Source organism: Cuculus canorus, chromosome 13, assembly GCF_017976375.1.
Source record: "Cuculus canorus isolate bCucCan1 chromosome 13, bCucCan1.pri, whole genome shotgun sequence".
Classification (NCBI taxonomy): domain Eukaryota; kingdom Metazoa; phylum Chordata; class Aves; order Cuculiformes; family Cuculidae; genus Cuculus; species Cuculus canorus.
In genome coordinates this window covers 5,367,655-5,388,095 of record NC_071413.1, presented here as the reverse complement: position 1 = coordinate 5,388,095, position 20,441 = coordinate 5,367,655, and the positions used below count along the sequence as shown (strand labels likewise).

General features: G+C 42.7%; 1 protein-coding gene across 4 annotated transcripts in view; it reads right to left on the bottom strand.

The window, feature by feature from the left end:
• The window catches only part of GALNS (galactosamine (N-acetyl)-6-sulfatase), a 54,418-nt gene that overhangs the window by 16,083 nt on the left and 17,894 nt on the right, over positions 1-20,441 (bottom strand). For all 4 annotated transcript variants that reach the window (XR_008452004.1, XR_008452005.1, XR_008452006.1 and 1 more), the window contains exons 10-12: positions 18,868-19,004; positions 16,189-16,291; positions 7,787-7,908 (exon numbers count right to left, since the gene is read on the bottom strand). Coding sequence is in view for 1 of the 4 variants with exons in the window: in XM_009563174.2 (XP_009561469.2) it covers positions 7,787-7,908; positions 16,189-16,291; positions 18,868-19,004 (362 nt within the window). In the remaining 3 variants the exon portion in view is untranslated. The remainder of the gene's footprint in view (positions 1-7,786; positions 7,909-16,188; positions 16,292-18,867; positions 19,005-20,441) is intronic.

Genomic DNA, 20,441 nt, shown 5'->3' with positions numbered 1-20,441 from the left:
TGTTGACACTAGCTTAAAACATATCCGATTGCAGCTGTCTTCTTCGTGTTGAAGTACATGACAGTGATGGGCCCCGTGCTGTAAGGTGACATTCAATACTGGAAGATCGTCACAGATCATCTTCAGATGCCACAGTTGAACACACAAACTATCTTCCTCATCCAGACGTGTATCAAGTCTCCATGCGTAGCAGGGGACCACAAGGCTTGCAGGATGGCATCAGCGCTGCGGCTGGCATTCACGTGAAACTGGAGTCACCCACGGAGACAAAGCAGCGGTGCTGGCAGTGGGGGTTGGTTTTCCATGGAGATCCCCATGCCTCACTCTGATGAGCTCGTTTGCTCAGACCTGTTTAGCTCCACAATGTGCACCACAATCCAATACCATGCAAAGATTTCTTCAGTATTAATATCTACTTAATGCACACAGTGAGGTGTCTCCAGCCCTAAGCGAGAAATGAATTTTGAGACAAAATCTACAAGAGAAGATTGCCTTTAATCTGTGTGTAAGATGGAGATAATTACTTCACGGTAATCAGTTTGAGTTGTTACCAGAGCTGGGAACCTCTCTTACTTTTACATGGAGTCCCATCATTTCCCTGAATGCGTGTGCAGGACTGGGCTGCAAGGACAGGGTTTTCTACACCCTCCGTTCAAAAAAAATTGTATTATCTATACAGGTGTTTGGGAATTATTGTCTGCATGAAGATCCAGAGCTCGCTGCCTCCGGGGCACGCTGCATTTTGTATTCTAGTTCAACAATCCTGCAGAAGGAGAGCTGGGAATAACACTGGAAGAATGAGAGGGTGAGCAGGTGGTGTTGTGAGGAGTTTGCTAAAAGAGATCCCCCAGTGTACATGAAATTATTCCACACTCAGAATGAGCGAACGGAGTGGACAAAGTCCAGGGTCATTACACTAATTGACACTTTACCTCCGGGAAGTCTCTGGAGATCCAATCAGGGCTGGATTGAGAGCGCTGGGTCCCAGGCACAGGTGTGGCCTGTGCTTCCTTCATTTAGTGTAATTGTGCCCTTGCAATCTGTTCCCACCTCCTCCCTCACCAAACAGCTCCAGTGTAACCTGCTCTGCTATTAACCCCACCATGCCCTACACTAAAATTCAGGTCTGGAAGAAGGAAGGTTTGTCTCACATCCTGCTTTCAGTGTTAGAGCTCTGGTTTAATCCTGCAGTTGTCAGTCTTTCACCTTCAGCACCCTGAGCTGTACAGAGGAGGAGAGGACGATTCTCTACCATCATAAATGCACCCTCAAATAGATTGGAAACGGAGCTAATTAAGGAGCATTTTCAGCATTTAAAAAAATCTAGATCTTGATATTTTATGCTTCTTCCTGATGATTCATATACGGGGACAGCACAGAATGTCTGTCCTGGGAGCAACAGGACTATGTTATTATTGAGAGTAATGTAAGAAAATGGGTATTATATAGTGTGCTTCATAGAAGCCTGACAGTGGGCTCTTAATAGCAGCTTTCAGATTTATAGCCTGTTTTACCATGAAGTTATAGGAAGAGCATAAAACTTGGCTAATGAAGGAAGTATATTTTGCTTCCTTCTCCACTGGAATTATTTTAATTAAAACCATTATTTTTAATTGTGAAATACACCCAGATTCAGGTAATTTGATTTTATCCCTTATCACTGCTGTGAGGATGCTCAGCGCAGTAGTATCCAAGTCTTGATCTTGTCCTATTATTCAGTCTTCCTCAGTTCCTCCCTTCTATCATCAAGTTTATTTGTAATTTAAAGTCTGCACAATACATGAAACAGACAACAGGTTTGGGGTTCTGCTGATGAAACATGGTAACTTGCAATTACTGGAAAGATCCATAGGGCCAAAGGAAAACAAAAAAAAGGAATCAAACAGAAGAACACCGGGCTGCTCGCACCCTAATTCACCTCTCTGGTCCAGCAGCACCTGGAGGGCTCCACATGCAAACCCCTCATGTGGGCAAATGGAATACTGGGGATGCCTCTCACATGTGAAGAATCTTTAAGGGTGCCCACAGTTTTCCTTGCAGCAAGAAGTGATCCTGCAGATCCTCTACCTGGTCACTCGTTTTCACGGAAGTTGCGACTCCCTGGTTTCAAGAATCCTGCCTTTCTGCTGGATTTCACTGTGAGTGACCACACCATTCAAATGGCAGAGGGAATAAAGGCAGAGCAGCTATGTAAAGCCTTAGTATCTGCATGAACAGGCAACAGCAAATAATGACTATCCAGCTGGTCCTCCTGCTAGTTGCTTCACTAGTATTTCTGAATCATAACTTAAGCAATGTGTTCTTCAGGCTACTCTCTGAGGCTGTAGCACTGCCTGGACCTGTCTCTGAAGAAAACGTCTATTTCAATCTGCATTTTGCATTTTTGACACTGGTTCATGTAGCTTTTTACTTCAATATTCCTTTTCATACAGCATCATTCTAGTCTAGACAGTTACTCATCAAAATACCTGCAGGCCGCTGGTCTGCCACGATTAAGCACAAGTTACAGGTGGATGGGATGGCATGCCGCAACACAGAGCACTGATCCTGGACTGGGCAAAAAGCAGCTACTGAAGTTTGCCTGCATTCTTATTTGCCAGGCTAGCGTTGTCCTCTGCAGACATATTTGCCTTCAGCCCTCTTCCCTCCAGAATTGGCTGCGTACCAGCTGTCATGCCTGCCTTGCATCCTTCTGACAACATTTCTGCATCCAGCACCGTATGGTTGATGCTGGATGTTTTTCACTGGCATCGCTAAGGCTCTTTATCCACAGCTCTCCACAGTTTCCACAGTTTTAGTTTTCCTCAATGCCACCTCTCCTGTGGCAGCAGCTAATTTGCCCCTGCAATGCAGCTGGTGCCATTTCCTTCTTTTTCAAGATGAGGAGTCAGCCTCTCCCCTGGGCAAGATTCTGGCTCTGTTATACACTTCCCCCCCTGTTTTGCACCTTCTCTCTTTTCTCCATGGAGAGGCTTCTGCCCTGATCAGTAAGGTGAGACTGGCAACTTTTCTATCAGATCCTTTTCCCTTTAGCTTCCCTTCAGGAGCTTCTTCTCTTCTTTTCTGGCTCCATAACTAGTGCAATTACCTCTCTGATGATTTCCTGGATTTTCCATCTGCTCGAAATAGGCACTTGTGAGCTCTCTTGTTAATTAATGTGTTCTAAAATCATTATGTTCATCAACCAAGCCTTATCACTTCCATTTTTTCCATAACAGTCAAATCTATTGCCCTAAGTAAAGCGCAGGTATTTTGACATTCAAAATTTAGTACATTCAGTTTGAGCAGAGGCCAAATGCTCAAAGCAGAAGTCACCACTAACCCAGAGCATCAACAACACATGAGCACACTGCACTTTCTTGTTATTAAGCATTTGCACCTCTGGCTCAAATGGACAGAATTTCAGAGATTTCTGTCATAAATTATTTTTGCAGCTTTGGCATCTGACTCAGAACACTCTCTCTACTTCACTCTGCATTGGGTATTTTGTTAAATGTCTTTTAAACTGTGCCAGCTTTTGCCATATATTATTATTTGTGTTCTTCCTGACTGGCAACAAAGTAATTTAGTAAAGCCATATATAAACAGCAGTCTGCAACTTGGACAATACAACTGACAACTGGTTGTTGAAGAAGTTACCAACAGATAATTTCACCACATTTGTCACATATGGGCTGAATGCAGAAACAAGTTCCCCATGTGGTACTCAGCGGACACACAATACCCCAAACATAAGAGAATTTAGCAAACAAAAAGGCCTATCACATCTTGTAGTTCTGCATTCTGATAAATTTGGTGACAAAGGCACCCCACTGTTTGAGTGGTTTTATGCGATGCAAAACCCCTCTAGTAATTGCATCTAGGGAGGAAACAAACTACTGCTTAGACTCAGAGAAATGCTTCTGCTTTGTGTGGTGCATAACACACAATGTTATTTATATTTTTAAGTGGAGAGCTATAAAAAAAGAGATATCTTCTATCCTACAGCCTACACAGATCTAGTCAATCTCTTGGATGACAAAAGACACAAACAGTTCACTTCTCACTACACAAGGACTAGAAAACAAGGTAACACTTATATAAGTGCAGTTACATTACCATTTTTGGCAACCGAAAGAAAGATTATTTACCAGCAACAACACTTCTTTGAAATATATTGCCAATGCGTGCCCTGCTATCGCAGGTGTTCTTATTACAAGCACCTCTCCAGATGCCAGCTTTGCCTGGTCAGTCCCTGCAGGCGTGTTCATGTTCTACCCCATCCTGCCACCATATAAATGTTGAGCTTGCCCTGTGGTGACAAGCTTTACTCAACACTAGGATCCCAGAGTCCTCCTCTTTCTAGGAGAGAGTTATTGAACGTATCTGATGCTAGTGCTGAGCGTGTCGGTCCTGAGCGTTACCTAAAGAACCAGGATCTTGCTCCATCCAGCCCACTGATGGCGATGATGTAAATATGCCAGCACTTGAGCAAGCTCAGGCAGTGTGAGAACTCAGAATATGCATTTGGCTCTGCTACGAATCGCACCAAACAAAATGCATCAAAATCTGTGAGGCTCTTGGATTGCCGGGGTGAAGTACCAGACTAAGAAACATCAGTAATCATCTTTCAAGGCAAAAGGGGCAAACACAACTGCCTCCTTAGAGAAGCTGCAGTGCTGGAAGCGGTTCAGTCAAAAACAGAGGGGCAACAGCTGGAAGAAACAGTCACAACCCTGTTGGGAGGGTCTGTACCTAGAGTCAGACATGCAGAGGGATGCACACACAGCCTTACATGAACGGGAACATAAGTGCAGGGTACCATATGGCTGAGAACTGCCAGACGTGTCCTCAACATGATGACAGGACCTGCCTGTAATTGCCTGACCAGCTTCTCCACCGCATCAAAAGCACTCCTGCGGGAGATCAGCTTTTGCTCATATTGTTTCCAGGCAGGCTCCAGGAAATCCACTGAACTGTGTCAGGAAGAGGAAGGACTCGTCATGCTTCACCACAAAACTCAGGCAACTGAAAGCTTTACACGCTGTCTCTGGATCTTGAAGGACTTGAACCTTCAATCATCTCTTTAACAGCCAGTTCTCCAACAAAGACTGAAAAGGTTAAAAAAGCTAATTGCCGTGTTCTGAGATGAACTGAAATCGTAGCCTTGAAAAAGTCTTAGTGTTATGCAGCACTTTGTATGCACTATATGACGACCCAACAACACTTCAGATGAACACACCTGAACATAAGGACCCTGCAAGTCAAGAATGTTGCTGCAGTTGGCTGAGTTGATTGATTTCCAGGGTGCCCTGGCTCTGAGATACCCTAAGATCATAGAGGGAGCCCAAACATATAAGCAGTAAATATCTCTGGGGATGCGCGTGATGCCTGGCCTTCGTGCACAGCAATGAAACCTCTTACTGGTTTTTTGGCATGTGACTCCACTCCAAAGTAACGCAGATCGAGAGCTACCACAGATCATTAAAGTCATTTTAGGGAGAAGAAAAGGCTGCACTAAAATATGGAACGAATGAAAAAATGAGGAAGAGGAGGCAGAGAGAACAGGCCATTGGTGTGCCACGCTGCTCTTTCACAGCAGCAGAAAAACAAATCCAGTAAAGATTTAACAAAGCAAAGCGGTGAAAGTAAATTAAATAAAAGAGGGAAAGGTACCAATAAATCGGGGGTGCAACACAAATTTTTCTAAATGCTTTGGCAACGTAATGACATGTTAGAAGAGTCAAGCTGGTAAGAGAGCTCTATGATACACCCTGTTCCTGCAGGGCTGCTGCTTTGTGAACAGAGGAGCCTGGCCAAGACGGAGAGCAGTGAGCGAACACACACAAACCTTGTGCTGCAGCACAAGCAATACAAGCACACGCAGCATGTACGGACAGACAGATGCACGCTTAGAGGAGAATGCTGGATTCCCTTCTGAGAAACATTAGTGTCGGGACTCCCAACAGGCTGTCTGCCAAGGGGGATAATTAAGCTAAATAAAAATACACAACAGTAACAGCTCCACAAATGAGGATAATTTAATTACCACATTCGATATAGGAGACCCACTTCCCATGAGTTTTCTATTGTGACCAGAAAGGAGACAATAGCAACAGAAGAGGAATAGCAATGTACTGCAGAAAGGAAGATTCATTTACTAAAAAGAGGTTTTCCATTAGGGTCTGCATATTAAACAACATCATAGCTTTCCATAATCATGTCATAATCTTGTCATAAAATTCAGGCAAAGCAACAGCTTGTGAGTGTCCAAAAAAATCAATGGAACCGTATGAAAAATGATTGCAGATGTAGCACTAGAATTAATTTCAATGCTTAACCCACAGTGGTGGTAGCAAATATCTAAATAACAGGGAAGCAGGTGTCCTGCAAACACCTCTTAGGGAAGCGCTCCTCTCCCTCAAATTCAGAGGAAATGCAAACATTAGGCACATGACAGTTCACCGAATACTACCCATTTCTTTGATTTTTGGAAAAACAGGTCATTTCTATCCACTCATCTTCCTAAAATAAAACAGTTGTTAAGCCTAACAGGGCATAGTCTTATCTAGAATCTCAACTCAGTAGTGCGGTTTCAACGAGCTGAATTTAAAATACAAGAGCTGCAGATTTGCTTTATTCATTATTGCTGAAATGCAATAGAAAGCGAGAGCTAACATGCTGGGCTTCTGAAGAGCTTTATACACTGCGTAATGCACCTCTAGGGTGCTTGTCTGTTAAGTGAGAGAGAAGTGAAAATATTTTTCCTCCCCTTCTCTCTCTAGTGAAAACACTTAGTGGACAGCACAGGCTCAGTTCTTTTGAAAGTAAGGGAGCGAGTGTATCCACTCAATTATTTAAAACAGTTGAGTAATTGCAGTCCTGTCAGCTCAGAAAACATCTCTCTGTTAAAGCTGCTGCACAAAACCATTTCTGTGCAAGTGGTCACATAGCACTAGTTTTCTCTTTATTTATTTCCACACTCTCCGAGTTGGAGCCACTGGTGAGGGATGAGGCCGCACGCCCTGGTTTGCAGCTAGTTTTGCCGCAGGGTAAAACTCAGTCAGTAGAAGGAAGGAGAGATATGGGGACACCTTGGGAGCTTTTTTTGGACGTGGCATATTTATATGTGGACTGCGCTGGCTGATGACTACATAAATCCTTACAGAAATCTCTCAGGGCATAGTGTGTGCTGGAGATAAATATTACAATAGTAGGCTTAGAGGAAAATGGATTCAGACAGCTGGGAGAATCCAAGGAGGCAACAGGACTGAGTAGAAAGTCCTCTTGCTAAAGGCCCTCTGGAGAAGCTCCTTTAACAGCGACTAGGAGACTGGAGGGTTACCACGTTTGCCTTCCACAGATTCCAATGCACAGAGGAAAACCACCACAGAATATGCAAAGATCAGTAGACATTTCTTCCCTATCTCCAAAACCACACAGGGAATCAGAGAACCACAGCTCCAACGCACGCACTCACCAGCACCATTGCTTTACTGCATAGCTGCCCTGCACTTAGTCCCATCCTGTCCAAAAAGCGTGTATTTTACCTCCTCTGCCAGGGGTTGCAGGACACAGAACAAGAACAACTGGACTGACGAGTCAAGCCATGGACACGTGCACACCCATTCACCATTTGAAAATGAAGATTTGTTCCTTTCGGTTTACTACTCTCACCAGCAATGGCTTTCTGGGACAATTTTCAAGCAGATTGCAAAAAAAAAAAAAAAACAAAACAACTACCAAGGCAAATATAAAGCATAAGTGACAACGCTGAGAGTTTTCACATCTTCATTAACTGGCTCACCTTAATGGGTACTTCTCTCCAGGGTCCCTCCCCAGGTGGAAAAGCAGTGGCAGAGTAGTGTGCTCCTCCTGTGTATGTGTTGTCACTCCAGAGACATTCTGTCCAGGACAGAAATCAATACCCTGCAGTAAAAAAGAGAGAGGTCTTCAAAGGTGAAGCAAAGGAGGGGGGAAATTTTAGCTGATGCTGATTTTTCTATAGCACCTTTTTCCAATATACCCACAAACCCCAGAATTATTTTAAACTGAGAGCCCACTTCAATGGATTCTCATCTGATGGGGTAAAATAAGGTGACAATGTTGGCATTGCACTGACATAAAAGCTGGAGCAGGTCTTATATTTTTGCCTTATGAAAAAATAATCTCTATAAAATATTCATAAAAATGAAATGGCAAAACAAAAGAGAGAGGTGAAATCATTTAATCGTAAGGATTTTGCGCATGGAAAGTATCTTCTCTCTTTGATTTTTATGGCTTCGAAATACACAGGAAAAGATGCGATCACTTGGCACGTCTAATCAAAAAGCAACAGTGCCAGGGGAGACATCCAGCCAAATCCAGGGGCATCACACATAGATAAAGGGGATCTGCAAGTCTTCCTGAAATCTCAGCTTTCCAGAACCTGACAGAAGATTTGAAGGATCTGTTTCACTGAAGAATGAAGAAAACCTGGTTAATCTTAAAGAAATCAGTGCATTTGTTGACCTGATTCATAGCAAGCTGTTATTGAGGCACTCACCTGGGAATGACAGTGGGGCTGAAGAAACTGTATTAAGTCTGGGGACATTCTTGTCACTAACATTCCAGCCTATGGGGTCAGAAGTTGGGATTTTCCCAGTAGAGGCAGTGGATGTGAAAGACAGATGTACTGGCACTCTCCCTTTGCTAGCATCAATGGGTTAAAGAGCTCTCTGGCCACCGAGGGACAGAGCAAGTTGCCTGAGCAAGTCCAGAGTGAGCTCTCCACATCTGCCCCTGCGTGTCTTGTCGGGCAGTGTGTCCCGAAGCCCAGTCAGTTATTAGCCAGGTGCGGAGCTCCCTGATCGCCTAGAGCCTGTTCTGCCATCTCAAGGGCTAACAGAACCCGCTTAGCCCTGGGAACAGCAAAAAATGCAAAGTGCTGATTTCACTGAACAGCAAATAAAGCAAGCGGCCGCACAGACCAGCAAGGACTAGGACCAAATGGACTTGTTAAAGCTCAGTTTTACAATTCCAGCTGACGTGCTGCAGTCCCTACAATACCTCAAAATGCCCTGAGACATGGACAGAGACGTGGAGAGAAGGTAAATGGGAATATTTCAAAGGAGGTGGGAAAGCAGCTGTAGCATTTGCTTATAAAACAAACAAACTGAAAAGGCTCTCTACAGATGTTGGTAGGATTTGATTGGCAAACAATTTTCTAAAAATATCCTGTGTTTTTAACGGACAGCTGGTCAGTGGAGCAGTTAATATTCTGCTTTTCAATAAAGCAAGAAGTTTAGAAGCCCATGAAATTCCATTTATCTGCACAGAGCTATAGATTCCTGAATCACTGACTGGAAAAATAAGAGAGTTGCCTGATAGGTTGTAGTGGCCTTCCAATAATGGGCTTTAAATGGATAGAAAAATGATTGACCTTTCCACCTTGTGACGCCACAGGCCTCTTGAAACACACAGTGAAAAATAGTTGGGTGGGGCTTTTTTTTCCTCAAAAGGAGCAGTTAATGAAAAGGTATCAAAGCCTATATAACATCCAAATTATAATTTGGATGCAAATCAAACAAGTAATTTAATTAAGAGCCTGCTAATTGGTACAATGCTCTTCGGCTGCAAATACTTTAGTTTGAAAAAAGATTTTAGTCTCTTGGGTATTTGTTTGTACACTGCTCTGTTTACATTTTATCTTTTGTTTCTTATAAAATCCTTGTAGCTGAGGCTCCAGAACACAGCCCAGGCTACGTCTCAAAGACTCCTAGGGAAGTGCGTGCTGTGACAACTTGCCTGATGCTACTAGCCAAAAGCTATCTGTCTTTCTAATCGAAGCAATCAATGCCCCCTTCAAAAGTAGTCTATTGGGGGACAAATAAAATACATTAAAAGAATAAAGTCAAGCATACCATTTTACGACACTGATAAATAACCCTCTTGAAATATGGCTCAAACCACCCTTTACTTTTCAAAGGCACTTCAACTTTATCTCCACAAATAAAATTGACTATTATCATTTTTATGTACTGTGTGGCTGCCAATATTCAACTCACAGAGAGAACCTAAAATATTTTCTACCTACTCATCAACAAATGAGCAAGAAATAAGAGGTAAAATTACATCCTCACACCCTCGGATCAAGGCGTTATCCTGCACCAGAGTTAGTAATAACTACAGATACAGATAGAGGAGCCTAGTCATCTGTTTCTTTGACAGAAGAGACTATTTAACTTATCATCCACAAACCTATCTCATTCTGCTTTGTAAGTCAAAGCACTTCCAGTTCTCAGGATGGAAAGAGAAAAATCATCTATGTCAGTGAACTGAAAGTGTGGGATCCCCAAGTCTGGATTGTTTTTCTTTTCTGGAGCAAATCCAGTATAAATTAAATCTGTTTGTGATCTGAGCAGTATGAGACAATCCACACTCTGGACAATGCCTCAGGCTGCTTGGAAAGCATGCAAATTTAGTCATGTGTGGTCGTGGGAGCTGGGACAGAGTGATATGCCAAAAGTCCTTGTGTGTGCCTTGGATGAAGAGAAGGAGCTGCCCTCCAGCTCTGCTACCTGAAGCATGATGCACAACAGAGCTGGTGAGGAAGGGGACTCTCTTCTACACGATAATTTTAAATCATGCTACCATTTTGGATCACTTCTTGCTCTTCATTAAATAAAAACCTCTGTCCCTTTGTAAAAGCCAGAGCTGACAACATGCCCCATGGACCCCAAGAGCTCTGCAAGCTTGAGCAATAAATGCAAGTGTGCCAAACTCCCAGCTGCAGCAAAAGCCACATCATTTCAGGGCTGCATGGGAGCTCTCCCCATTTACAGTGATGGGGGACTGGCTTCAGCTCTCTGGCACTGCCAACAGGATGGCTGTGCCACATGAGATAAGAGCGAAGAGCTAGCGATGCCTGCCTTATCCACCAGGACAACAAACTCCAAACCAACTACCCCTTCATCTGCTCTTTAAGCTATTTTTTTGGTAGACTATGCAAGGGATCCAAAGTCTGTTAAAGCACATGTCTAATATTTTACTGCATGCTGCCCAAGGTAATTTGCATGTTTACAGGTAACACCAATCAAACAAAGCAGAAAGGTCACTCCCTGTGTTCAAGCAAATTCTTGAATCTTTTCTCAATCGTAAAAGCATGAAAGCCAAACCAGCAGATCTGCTCTAGAGCACCTAGGCTCTGTGCCTTCTAAGGGAGCCCACAAAAAAAGCATCAGATGGCAACCAGAAATAGCTCAGCTCCTGCACCCGGTCTCTCACACAGGCGCATGGTTTTGCAACACTGCAGACCTGTTTGCTGTAAGAGAAATTCCAGCAATAATACCTTTTATTTAAAAAAAAAAAAAAAAAAAAGCCAAACCAAATATTTCCGGCACATCAGATAGACCTTTCAGTGAACACGTCTTTATGCCCTTCTCCCCAGCAATTGTGTAACCTGGATTGTTTTTCCATTCCCAAGATCTAGCGGCTATTGGTTGCACAGCTTATGCTTTAATTTCCAGAGCAAATGGACCACAGATGCTATGTCAATATAGACATGAGACAAATACAGCCGGTTGCCAGTTTGGGCTCTCCGCCAAGTGATGGAATCACCACTTGTGTTAACGTAAGCCCTCTGGCAATTCATCATGCTGGCGCTACCCCAGATCCCTGCGACTTGACAAGCGGCTGCAGATTTTGATAGTGGCACAGCAAATCTGGGGTCTGTCTCCTGGTCATGTCTCCTCATTCCACAACACAAAAAAACAGAGCAGCAAAATTGTATTAATATTGGAAGGAGAAAAGAACAGCAGTTAATTAGAGCCAGGAACGTTGTTTCTTGCTGTTTGCCACAGCACGGGTAAGCGGCCGTTCTTACTCTCCTGGCAATTCCCAGCAAAAGCCTCCCAAAGTGGAGCTCCGAATGACAAGACACCTGAAAGTGTGACTGCCAAGCTTCAACCCTGTTGAACAAAAATTGCTTCTAATGTGTTAACTGTCTGGAAGAGACCCCAGAAGATGGGCAGATCTGCAAGCCTCCAGCGGCTCTCAAGCAGAAGCGATCAATGGCTAGCTCATATGCTCAGAGGACCACAATCAAATGTCATTATTTGTGAGGTTCTACTTGACTTCACATCCCCCTCGCAGAAAAGGCTTTATCGATCCCTTCAAGTTGAGGAGAGGGCAATCAGACAGACTGCGGCAGGAATAACCCCTTTGGCATTTTACATTAAAACAATAGGGTCTTCTGACAGGCACCTACACCAATCACTTAAAGACACAGGAGCCCTCATGAAAAGCCACTGAAGACTACTAACAAGATACTAAGCTGACAGCAGAAAGGTTGATGTTATCAGCCACTCTCCAATGAAGCAAAGGCAGTTTTCCACATTTCTTCTTAATTATTTTCTCCCCTTCTTGCATCACTGCTCTTGGGAGGGCACAGTGACTATTCTCTGCTGGACAGTCTCTGTGGCAGCCAGAGAGAAGGAAATTTCCTTTCTCCTGCTACCTCATACTCCTGCCTCCTCTACATAGCACTAAGTTAAGCAATTCTGTAAGTTAAAAGAGCAAAAAAGGGTTGCACCTGCGGGAAGGAGTGGACAGAACCGGTGACCCAGAACAGAGCATTCCATCCCACAGACATCATACTTGGTATGAAAGTTAAGGATCATGAGGGACAAGCCCTCTTCTTTGACAGCCGGTGTCCAGTGAGAACCTACTCCATCCTTCTGCTGGCTTAACTGATTACTTGCATAACTTGCATTCTTGAATAGTTAGTGTCACAGTTAGTGTGACGGATCCTGATCCATCTGTTCCTGAATCCAGTACCCAAGTCCAGCTCCCATCTGCCACTGTGTCCAGCCTTGGACTTTATCCCCATGCCTGCCCTGTAGCATCAGTGGAGAAGTAAAGCCATCGGAGTGGGTGGGTGTCAGTTTTATATATTTGTGAAAGTTTTATTGTATTCTTATTAATATTATTTCCCTTATTATTACTATTTCATTAAAGCTGTTTTAGTTTCCAGCCCATAAGCCTCTCTGCCTTGTTTTCCCTTTCCCCTTTCTCTGTGTGTGTGTGGAATTGGGATACAATTGCCTAGATCCAGCTGCTGACCCAGCCAGAACCAGGGCTAAACCATGACACTAACCATTGAAGTTATACAAGTAATAACGTTAAGCCAGCAGAAAAGACAGCATCAAGGTATCCTCCAGCACTGAAAAAGACTACAAGAGTTTATGAGAAGAGTCATAGTAGGAAAAAAAAATGCTCGGAGGTTAAAAAACAAATAAACAAACAAAAAAACAGGAAGAAGAGAACAGCACACTTCATCTTTGTGAAAGATGACAAATTTTAATCCCAAGTTATAAGGCAGAGGATGCAGACCAGTAAGGGCATGCTAATGTCATGGGAGTCTGAGACAACTATAAACCTGTGTACTGCATGTGCAGGATCTTTCCAGTGTAAACATTCCGAGTGCCGTATGGAGAGAGGCATTCATATCTCTGTTATGCTTTCCTAGGCTGCGCCTTCCTGAAGCTGCTTCTCTCTGGTACATTTTTATTTGTATATACATGCTTTATAACTTAACTAACTTATACTGCATTTAAATGCATAGCTCTCTAGGTTAGAGGCCAAAATTGCACACATTCTTTCTAAATAATCCTGAAAGACATGGTAGTCCTAACAGGACATGCATCAACTTCTCATTTTCCAACATCAACACAAAAATGTGGTTCTGGCTGCTTTATGGTATAATCTCACCTACAAGTCCAAAAAAAGTCAACAAAGTGTGGTTTAAAAACAATGCAAGTTTCTGTATCAATGATTTCCCACAGTTGATTAACAAGGGAATTTTGAGAGTGAAAGGAGGTCTGGCTAAAACATGCCGTATATCTGTCAAAATAATGAGATACTCAACTACCCATAAAACAAACCTCTTCAGAAATTGCAGGCAGCTGTTCTGACACACCTGGCCAACTTCAGATCTCTTTCAAATGGATGACATGCCAACCAGGTACATTTGTTTATGCCAGGACTGAGTTTGGACCTTCAGACATAGAAATTTTCATATTTGCAAGTTTAATAAATCATCACATTGGATTCACAATAAGGCAAGGACCTACGTCAAGGATCATATAATTAACAAGGCCTCATTAGCTGAAGTTCTACTGGGATGGCAAATCAAACTTATTGAACAGCAAACCTGCTGACAGTCAGAATTCCTAACGCCACAGGCGTGCATGTATTTAAATACATTTTTTCAAATGAAATTAGCAAACAAATTTGCCTTTTTAATTCTAGCAGTACAGCTTTAGTCCAATATCAATACAGCTGAGAACACCAGTCACTGAAAGAGGCAACTGTGTTGTAAAGTGAGATTACAAAACTCCTAAAACAGGACTCAGAACTGGGGAACTGTTCTGCATTCTGATTTATTTCTATTTTTAAACTCGCAAGGCTCATAATTAATGGTTTGAGGACATGAGGAGAACTGGAACAAATTTCAGCCTCAGCTTCCTCTGCATGTTGTTAATGGCTAGTCTGTCCACTAATGTGCTCCAATTTTACCCACATCAACCACATGTGATACAAGCTGCAGGAAAGCAAGTGAATTTTTAATCATCTCTCTGATGTACAGTATAATTGCTGACTTTTATCAGACAGTAGTTAAACAAAGACTTAGAAACAAATAAATATTCCTTAATTGCACGACTGCCATTGCTCACAGTAGGAGAGCCTTTGAAATGAGTAACCGGTCCCCATTATCAAGGCTACGCACATTCTTAGACATGTACAAATAAGTTCAGATCAATGTAGGTGTTTATTTGCTTCCCAACTAGGCATGTAAGTGCGTGTATGCGCTAACATTACAACAGAGAGCAATTATTCATGTGTGACTTTATCTTCCATGCACATGGGAAAAGCATGCCTTCAAGTCCATTCATATTCTCATACACATGTACATACAAGCTCCCGGTGTCTCTCACACAGGGAAAATTCTCCACGCTGTGCCACATGTGATGTATGGGTTTTACTCGCATACTAACCTAGACAAATACATTATCTCATTTTAGTTGTGTAGAATTAGCATTGAGACAGAGCGTGCAATGCATTTCTGGAGCCAACTTTCCTTTCCTTCTTACTCCATGTAAAATAGAAACTTTGACTCCTGGAGCATTACAGTCTTAAAAAGACAAACGTAGATATTTACAGCCCTGAATGTAAATGACTCCCTTGGAGCTGACTTTCTTTCTACCCCCAGGACATCCCAACAAAAGAAACTATGCACTTTTATATCCACAAATGTCATCAGCACTTATTTCTGCACCTGTGATGCCTTAAGGACCCACTCGAAGTTTATAAAAAAAAAAGAAAGACATTAAAAAAAAAATCATACAAGCAATCCCTCCCCAATACCAGCCTGCTGTCAGAATTGCTGAGAGCTGTGCCATAATGCATTTAGTTCATGTCTAAAGGTATAATCAGTGAGGCACATGTGTGAACCTGCCATTCAAGAAATGCCCCAGAGTTTAGTACCCAAGTCTGAGGCAAGCTAGATACAAAAGAAGAAAAATAACAGTGCTTAACATCCAATTGTGAGAAGATCAGCCAGGAAATTACAAAAGCTGTGCCTATTTGGCAAATAAAATGTAAAACACTTTATAGTGTGATACGGGCTTGTGAAAGTGCTGAGATAATAGATTAAACACATGTACTCTACTGTTTTCAACAACTACTGTTCTTTCCACTGTACGGTACCTACGGCTTTCCTTTTCCCTTTCAAGAAAAAAAAGCACCACAGCACAACAAACACATCCCTGTTCCATTTAAACAGTTCAGGGCAATAGGTCTTTTGTACTCTACATTGGAAGATACACAATTCATCATTGGACTCCAAACTTTGTAAGGGTACACACGAAAGCTCAGAGTTCAGCAGAGAAAGAAGCTTAAGGGGCATTAAGTGCTGATGAAAGGGAGGGCATCTCAGAACAACCCAGACTTTGCTCATTTTCCTCTGCTGGTCTCTGATTTCAGTAGAGGAGGGCTGTGACACCGGTCCCCTTAGATTTTGCAGCAGATCTGGTAGCTTTTAAGAGGCTGTGAATAAAAGTCTGGCTTGCAAATGGATGGTGATACTCCCCCATGTAAAACTCTGCTTTAAATGATTATTTTTCCCCAGGAGAACAAGTGAGATCAGGGTGCAGGTCGGTGTCCCTTTACCTTGCTGTATTCCTCCCAGGAGTTGCTCCAGGTCCAGTAGTGAGCCTTGTAAAGCCCGACTCTCACCGCCATCATCTCGTTGCCACGATAATAGAATATGGGCCTGAGAAAGAGAGCAAAGCTGCATGAGAAATGCCAATGCAACAGGCCCAGGCAGCCACTGCTGCAGCAGCTTCGCTGATAAGGGAGACAAACACTTTAATGGCGTCTGACTTCCGATTCAGCTATCAGCGAGAAACAGGCTGCCTCCTAATAGTCTCCACTGCAAGGTTTTCAATTAACATTTTTTAAAGTGTTCATCAAGTTGAGAGCTCACATGGCACAAGAATGAAACATTATACAGCTTGGCTGCCAGTGATTGTTAATCCTTGAACTATCAGACCCTGTTATTCCCTATAGAGCGTGCCGATTTAAACACCAAATGTCTCAGAAGTGGCGTGTGTGCGCGAGAGAGACGGGGATTCACAGACTCTGTGCTGCTTAGTCGCCTCTTTATGGCAGCACCAAGCTATGGGCCATTAGTGTCACACAGACAGGGTAGCCAGCGAGGACACCAGAGGCTGGCCTGTTCTGGATGCCATCACAGAAGAGCTCCATATGGAAAAACCTGGCAGCCAGACATGCTTTATTTTTAACTCCATTTCAACCTCTCTTTGCATCATCTTAAATGTAACACTGAAAACAGCAATTTTTTCCCCAAGGTTTTTCTAATTAACAATATATTTGAGAAACACAGCTCGCTCAGAGCACTTGGTCCGCAGCCCTGTACATGCATCACACTTTCCCTGGGCATCCCAGCAATGTTCCCATCAATTTTCCTAAAAACATGCTCTTGTTTTTTGAGGGAACAGTACAAAATTTTACTAAATGGACTGTCTGCAGGAGAGAGGTCTGATTTGTTGGTGCAGCTCATCACACAAGGGCATCAGACTTAGTCTTCTCTCCAGTTGCTTCAGGCTGCTGACAGGAGGAGATCCTGAAGCCGTTTATCACGAGCTGTAGGGTACATACATCTTTGTCTTTCATTCTGAGATGCCACTTGGCAAAGACTGCCACTCTGGTGATGCCACCTTGAAAAAAAAAAGTGTCCCTAAATGCAAGATAAGATTAAAATCTCCACATCTGAATGTCAGGAGTGGCCTTAGATCTCTTCTGTTTTAAAACCGTAGCCTCCCCTGAGGGTTCCTTGTGCAAACAATGAGCCTTTCTCCTTTGTCACCAGGAACAAAGGGGAAACGCTGCTGGCAGCAGTGCCCGCTCCGGCATCCTTAACGAATCTGAAACACGGTAAAATACAGCTTGAGAGATCTGCCGAAGTGCAGAACCTGATCTACACCAGTCTTACTGACAAAACAAAAAGCCCAAAGAAATGTGCCACAAAATACACCACGCGCCTTTTCCCTTGCTCGAACACTCACTATTGACAAGGTATTATGTGCCCCTTTGATTGAAGGTGTGGAGGGTCAGGTTTTACCTTTTTTTTAAAAAAAAAAATATTTTCCATCTTTGAAAGAGCATTACAGCTTGCACTCAAAACTCTGCTATTACTGATTTCTTTTTTTCCCATTCTCATTTTCATTTTTAAGATTAAAACAACACAATAACTGCTGAATGTCCTGGAAAGTTTTTTTTGAGGGGGGAGGAAAATAAAAAAGGAAAAAATAAACAAAAAAAAAAAGGAAAAAACGAAGGGAAAATAAAGGTATTAAAAAAAAAAGAAAAAAAGAGCCACGGTACACCTTGAGTGACTGCTATTGTAAGACAAACAGAACCAGTTCTAAGGGGCTGGTGACTGTGATGAAATTCTCTTTTCAAACCACAAAGGAGCTTTACAAACTTCAGAAGTAAAGATGGGATAGGCTATGTTTGAGGAATACGCAATGCCTCAAGTCAGCCACTGGCTGAGCTCTCAGGTAATACTGTATGCGGTTTTGAGGAACAAAGCCTTATGCCCAACACAGGAAAGAAGTCCAATGTTTTCCATGCATGTGTTTCCTCGCTGTCTCACAGAGAGAGAATGTTTGTATTCAGATTTCCTGGGCTGCCAAATTCCTCAGAAAAATTCACAACTACAGGACTTCTCCTGATCTCTAGTCCTTCCACGAGAGCGCTAAGTGTATCTGCTGTTAGATCTTAGTGCCTGTAACCAACAGCCGACAGCACTTCTCCACGCCCATAAAGATTCAGAGTCTATTCTTGCAAAAGCACCCATAGAAAAAGGACCTCGGGAGGTGATGGGCTTCCAGTTCATCTGCAAAAGCCCAGTTTTTACCTCCAACCTCTCTCAAGCTGAGGCTATAAAGACCCAGCATACTCTTGGATGTTTTTCCAGTAATAAATAATGTATTTTCCCCTAGCCAGGCTACAGTTCTCAGGCTTTTATCTCCCCTATTGCCATATGTTGTTCCAGGGATCCCTGCTAACCCCCTGACATTTTCATCTGTCCCCAGACTCCACTGTATGGCAACATGCCACATGTCAGGAAATCCCACCTCTGCTTGCACCACCAGAGAATGAGCGCATAGAGAAAAGCTCCAGTGCTACCTCCCCTCACTGAGCAGGAGCAAACATGCATCAATTCCTTTTATAAAATATTTCTGTAAACCTGACTTAATAACCACAGATCTGGCATCATTTCAGTCTGGAGGCAAGGGTGGGAGCTCTGGGCTCATAACTAACCTGTCAATTAGCTTGCCCTGCAAGATGGCAGGTAAAAGGTCGATGCCGTCAATCTGTCTGTCACTGGGAGGCTGCAGTCCCGCCAGGGAGAGGCTAGTGGTGAAGAGATCCATCACACTGCCCAGCTGACGACTGACCTGAAAAATCAACAGCAATGCATTCACAAAAAGACCTTCAGCGAAAGCCAAAACGAAACAGGCTGGTTTCCACTAAAGCAGAAATACTGCTTCCCAAACCTCCTTCTCTGTTAAGCACCTTTTGAGAATCTCTCCCTTTACAGTGCCGAAGGCACCAGCAAACCTCCTATTAAAATAATAAAGGAGATGATCCAGAATTCCACACTTCCAGGAAGCATTTTAGTTCATTTTCCTCTTTCTTCTCACTTCTCTCTATGCATCTGCCTTACAGGAGCATGTTTTCACAGAGTTCAGCTTCAGTTACCAAATTTCAAGTCATTTGTGGATGGAAACATCAGCACTTAAAACAAGAAAAAAAAAAAAGTGCTCAATTTGTTCCCTCACCAGGTCATCTCTGGAGTCCAGAATACCCTGACAGAGTTCCCAGAAAGCACAAGGATAGATGGATAATAACAAAAAGAGCCCAATGACTTCATCTGCAAACCATTTCCAACAATTCAAGAACTGTAAAGTCGTGGTATTTTTAGTATATATTTTAATAAGGGAGAAAAACATCTGGTTTTGGCTCCAATGGAGATGTGCAAGCTTCCTCCCCCCTTGGTTTTTTTTCCTTCCTTCCTTAATTGGATTCCATACTCATCTCTCTGGTCTTAATTATTCATATTTTAAAACCCTAAAAAGTCTGTTCTGACTAATTCTTTACGAAACTTTGCTCCCGCCCTGCATTTGGTATGCTACAGTTATCTCCAGTAGGATGTTTAATTAGCCAGCAACACACTAAATCGAAGCAGACACATTCAAATCAATTCAAGACTGTTTGGCACCAGGATGCACCAGCACACGATGAGACGTGAAAAGAGCCTTTTCAGCCGTACCACTTGTTTGGAGATAAGAACCCATCTGATACAAGCCCACATCTGTAAGTACAGAAGCACTTTCTGACTGAATTCCAAGTCCTAGCAGCAGCCTTGAGAATGTCAGTGTGAACATTATGATGCTGGGACTATCAAAGACTTTTTATCTCTGAATCCTCTTTCTCACACAAACAGATTCCCAGTCTGTAACCCAGTACTAATTATATAAATGCAACAACAAATGATAACACGATAAATGAATTTTTGCAAGATGCTGGCTCTAGAAAAAAAACTAAAGGGAAAATGTTATTTTTGCTGGAACACTAAGCCTTTTATTAAGGGGCTGGCCTGAAAAAAGTGAACACAAAGGAAGAATTAACAAATTGCAAAAAAAAAAAAAAAAAAAAGAAATTGGAGAAAGCAACATGCAGGGGACTGATTACAAGTTTAACATTACAATATCACATTACTTGATTACAGTAATTTCAAGTTTTAATGGCTTTCATTCATCAAAAGGTGTTGGCAGGAACACATAATATTAAAGCTGCACACAAGAATACTTCCACAACCGTTAAGAAGAAAT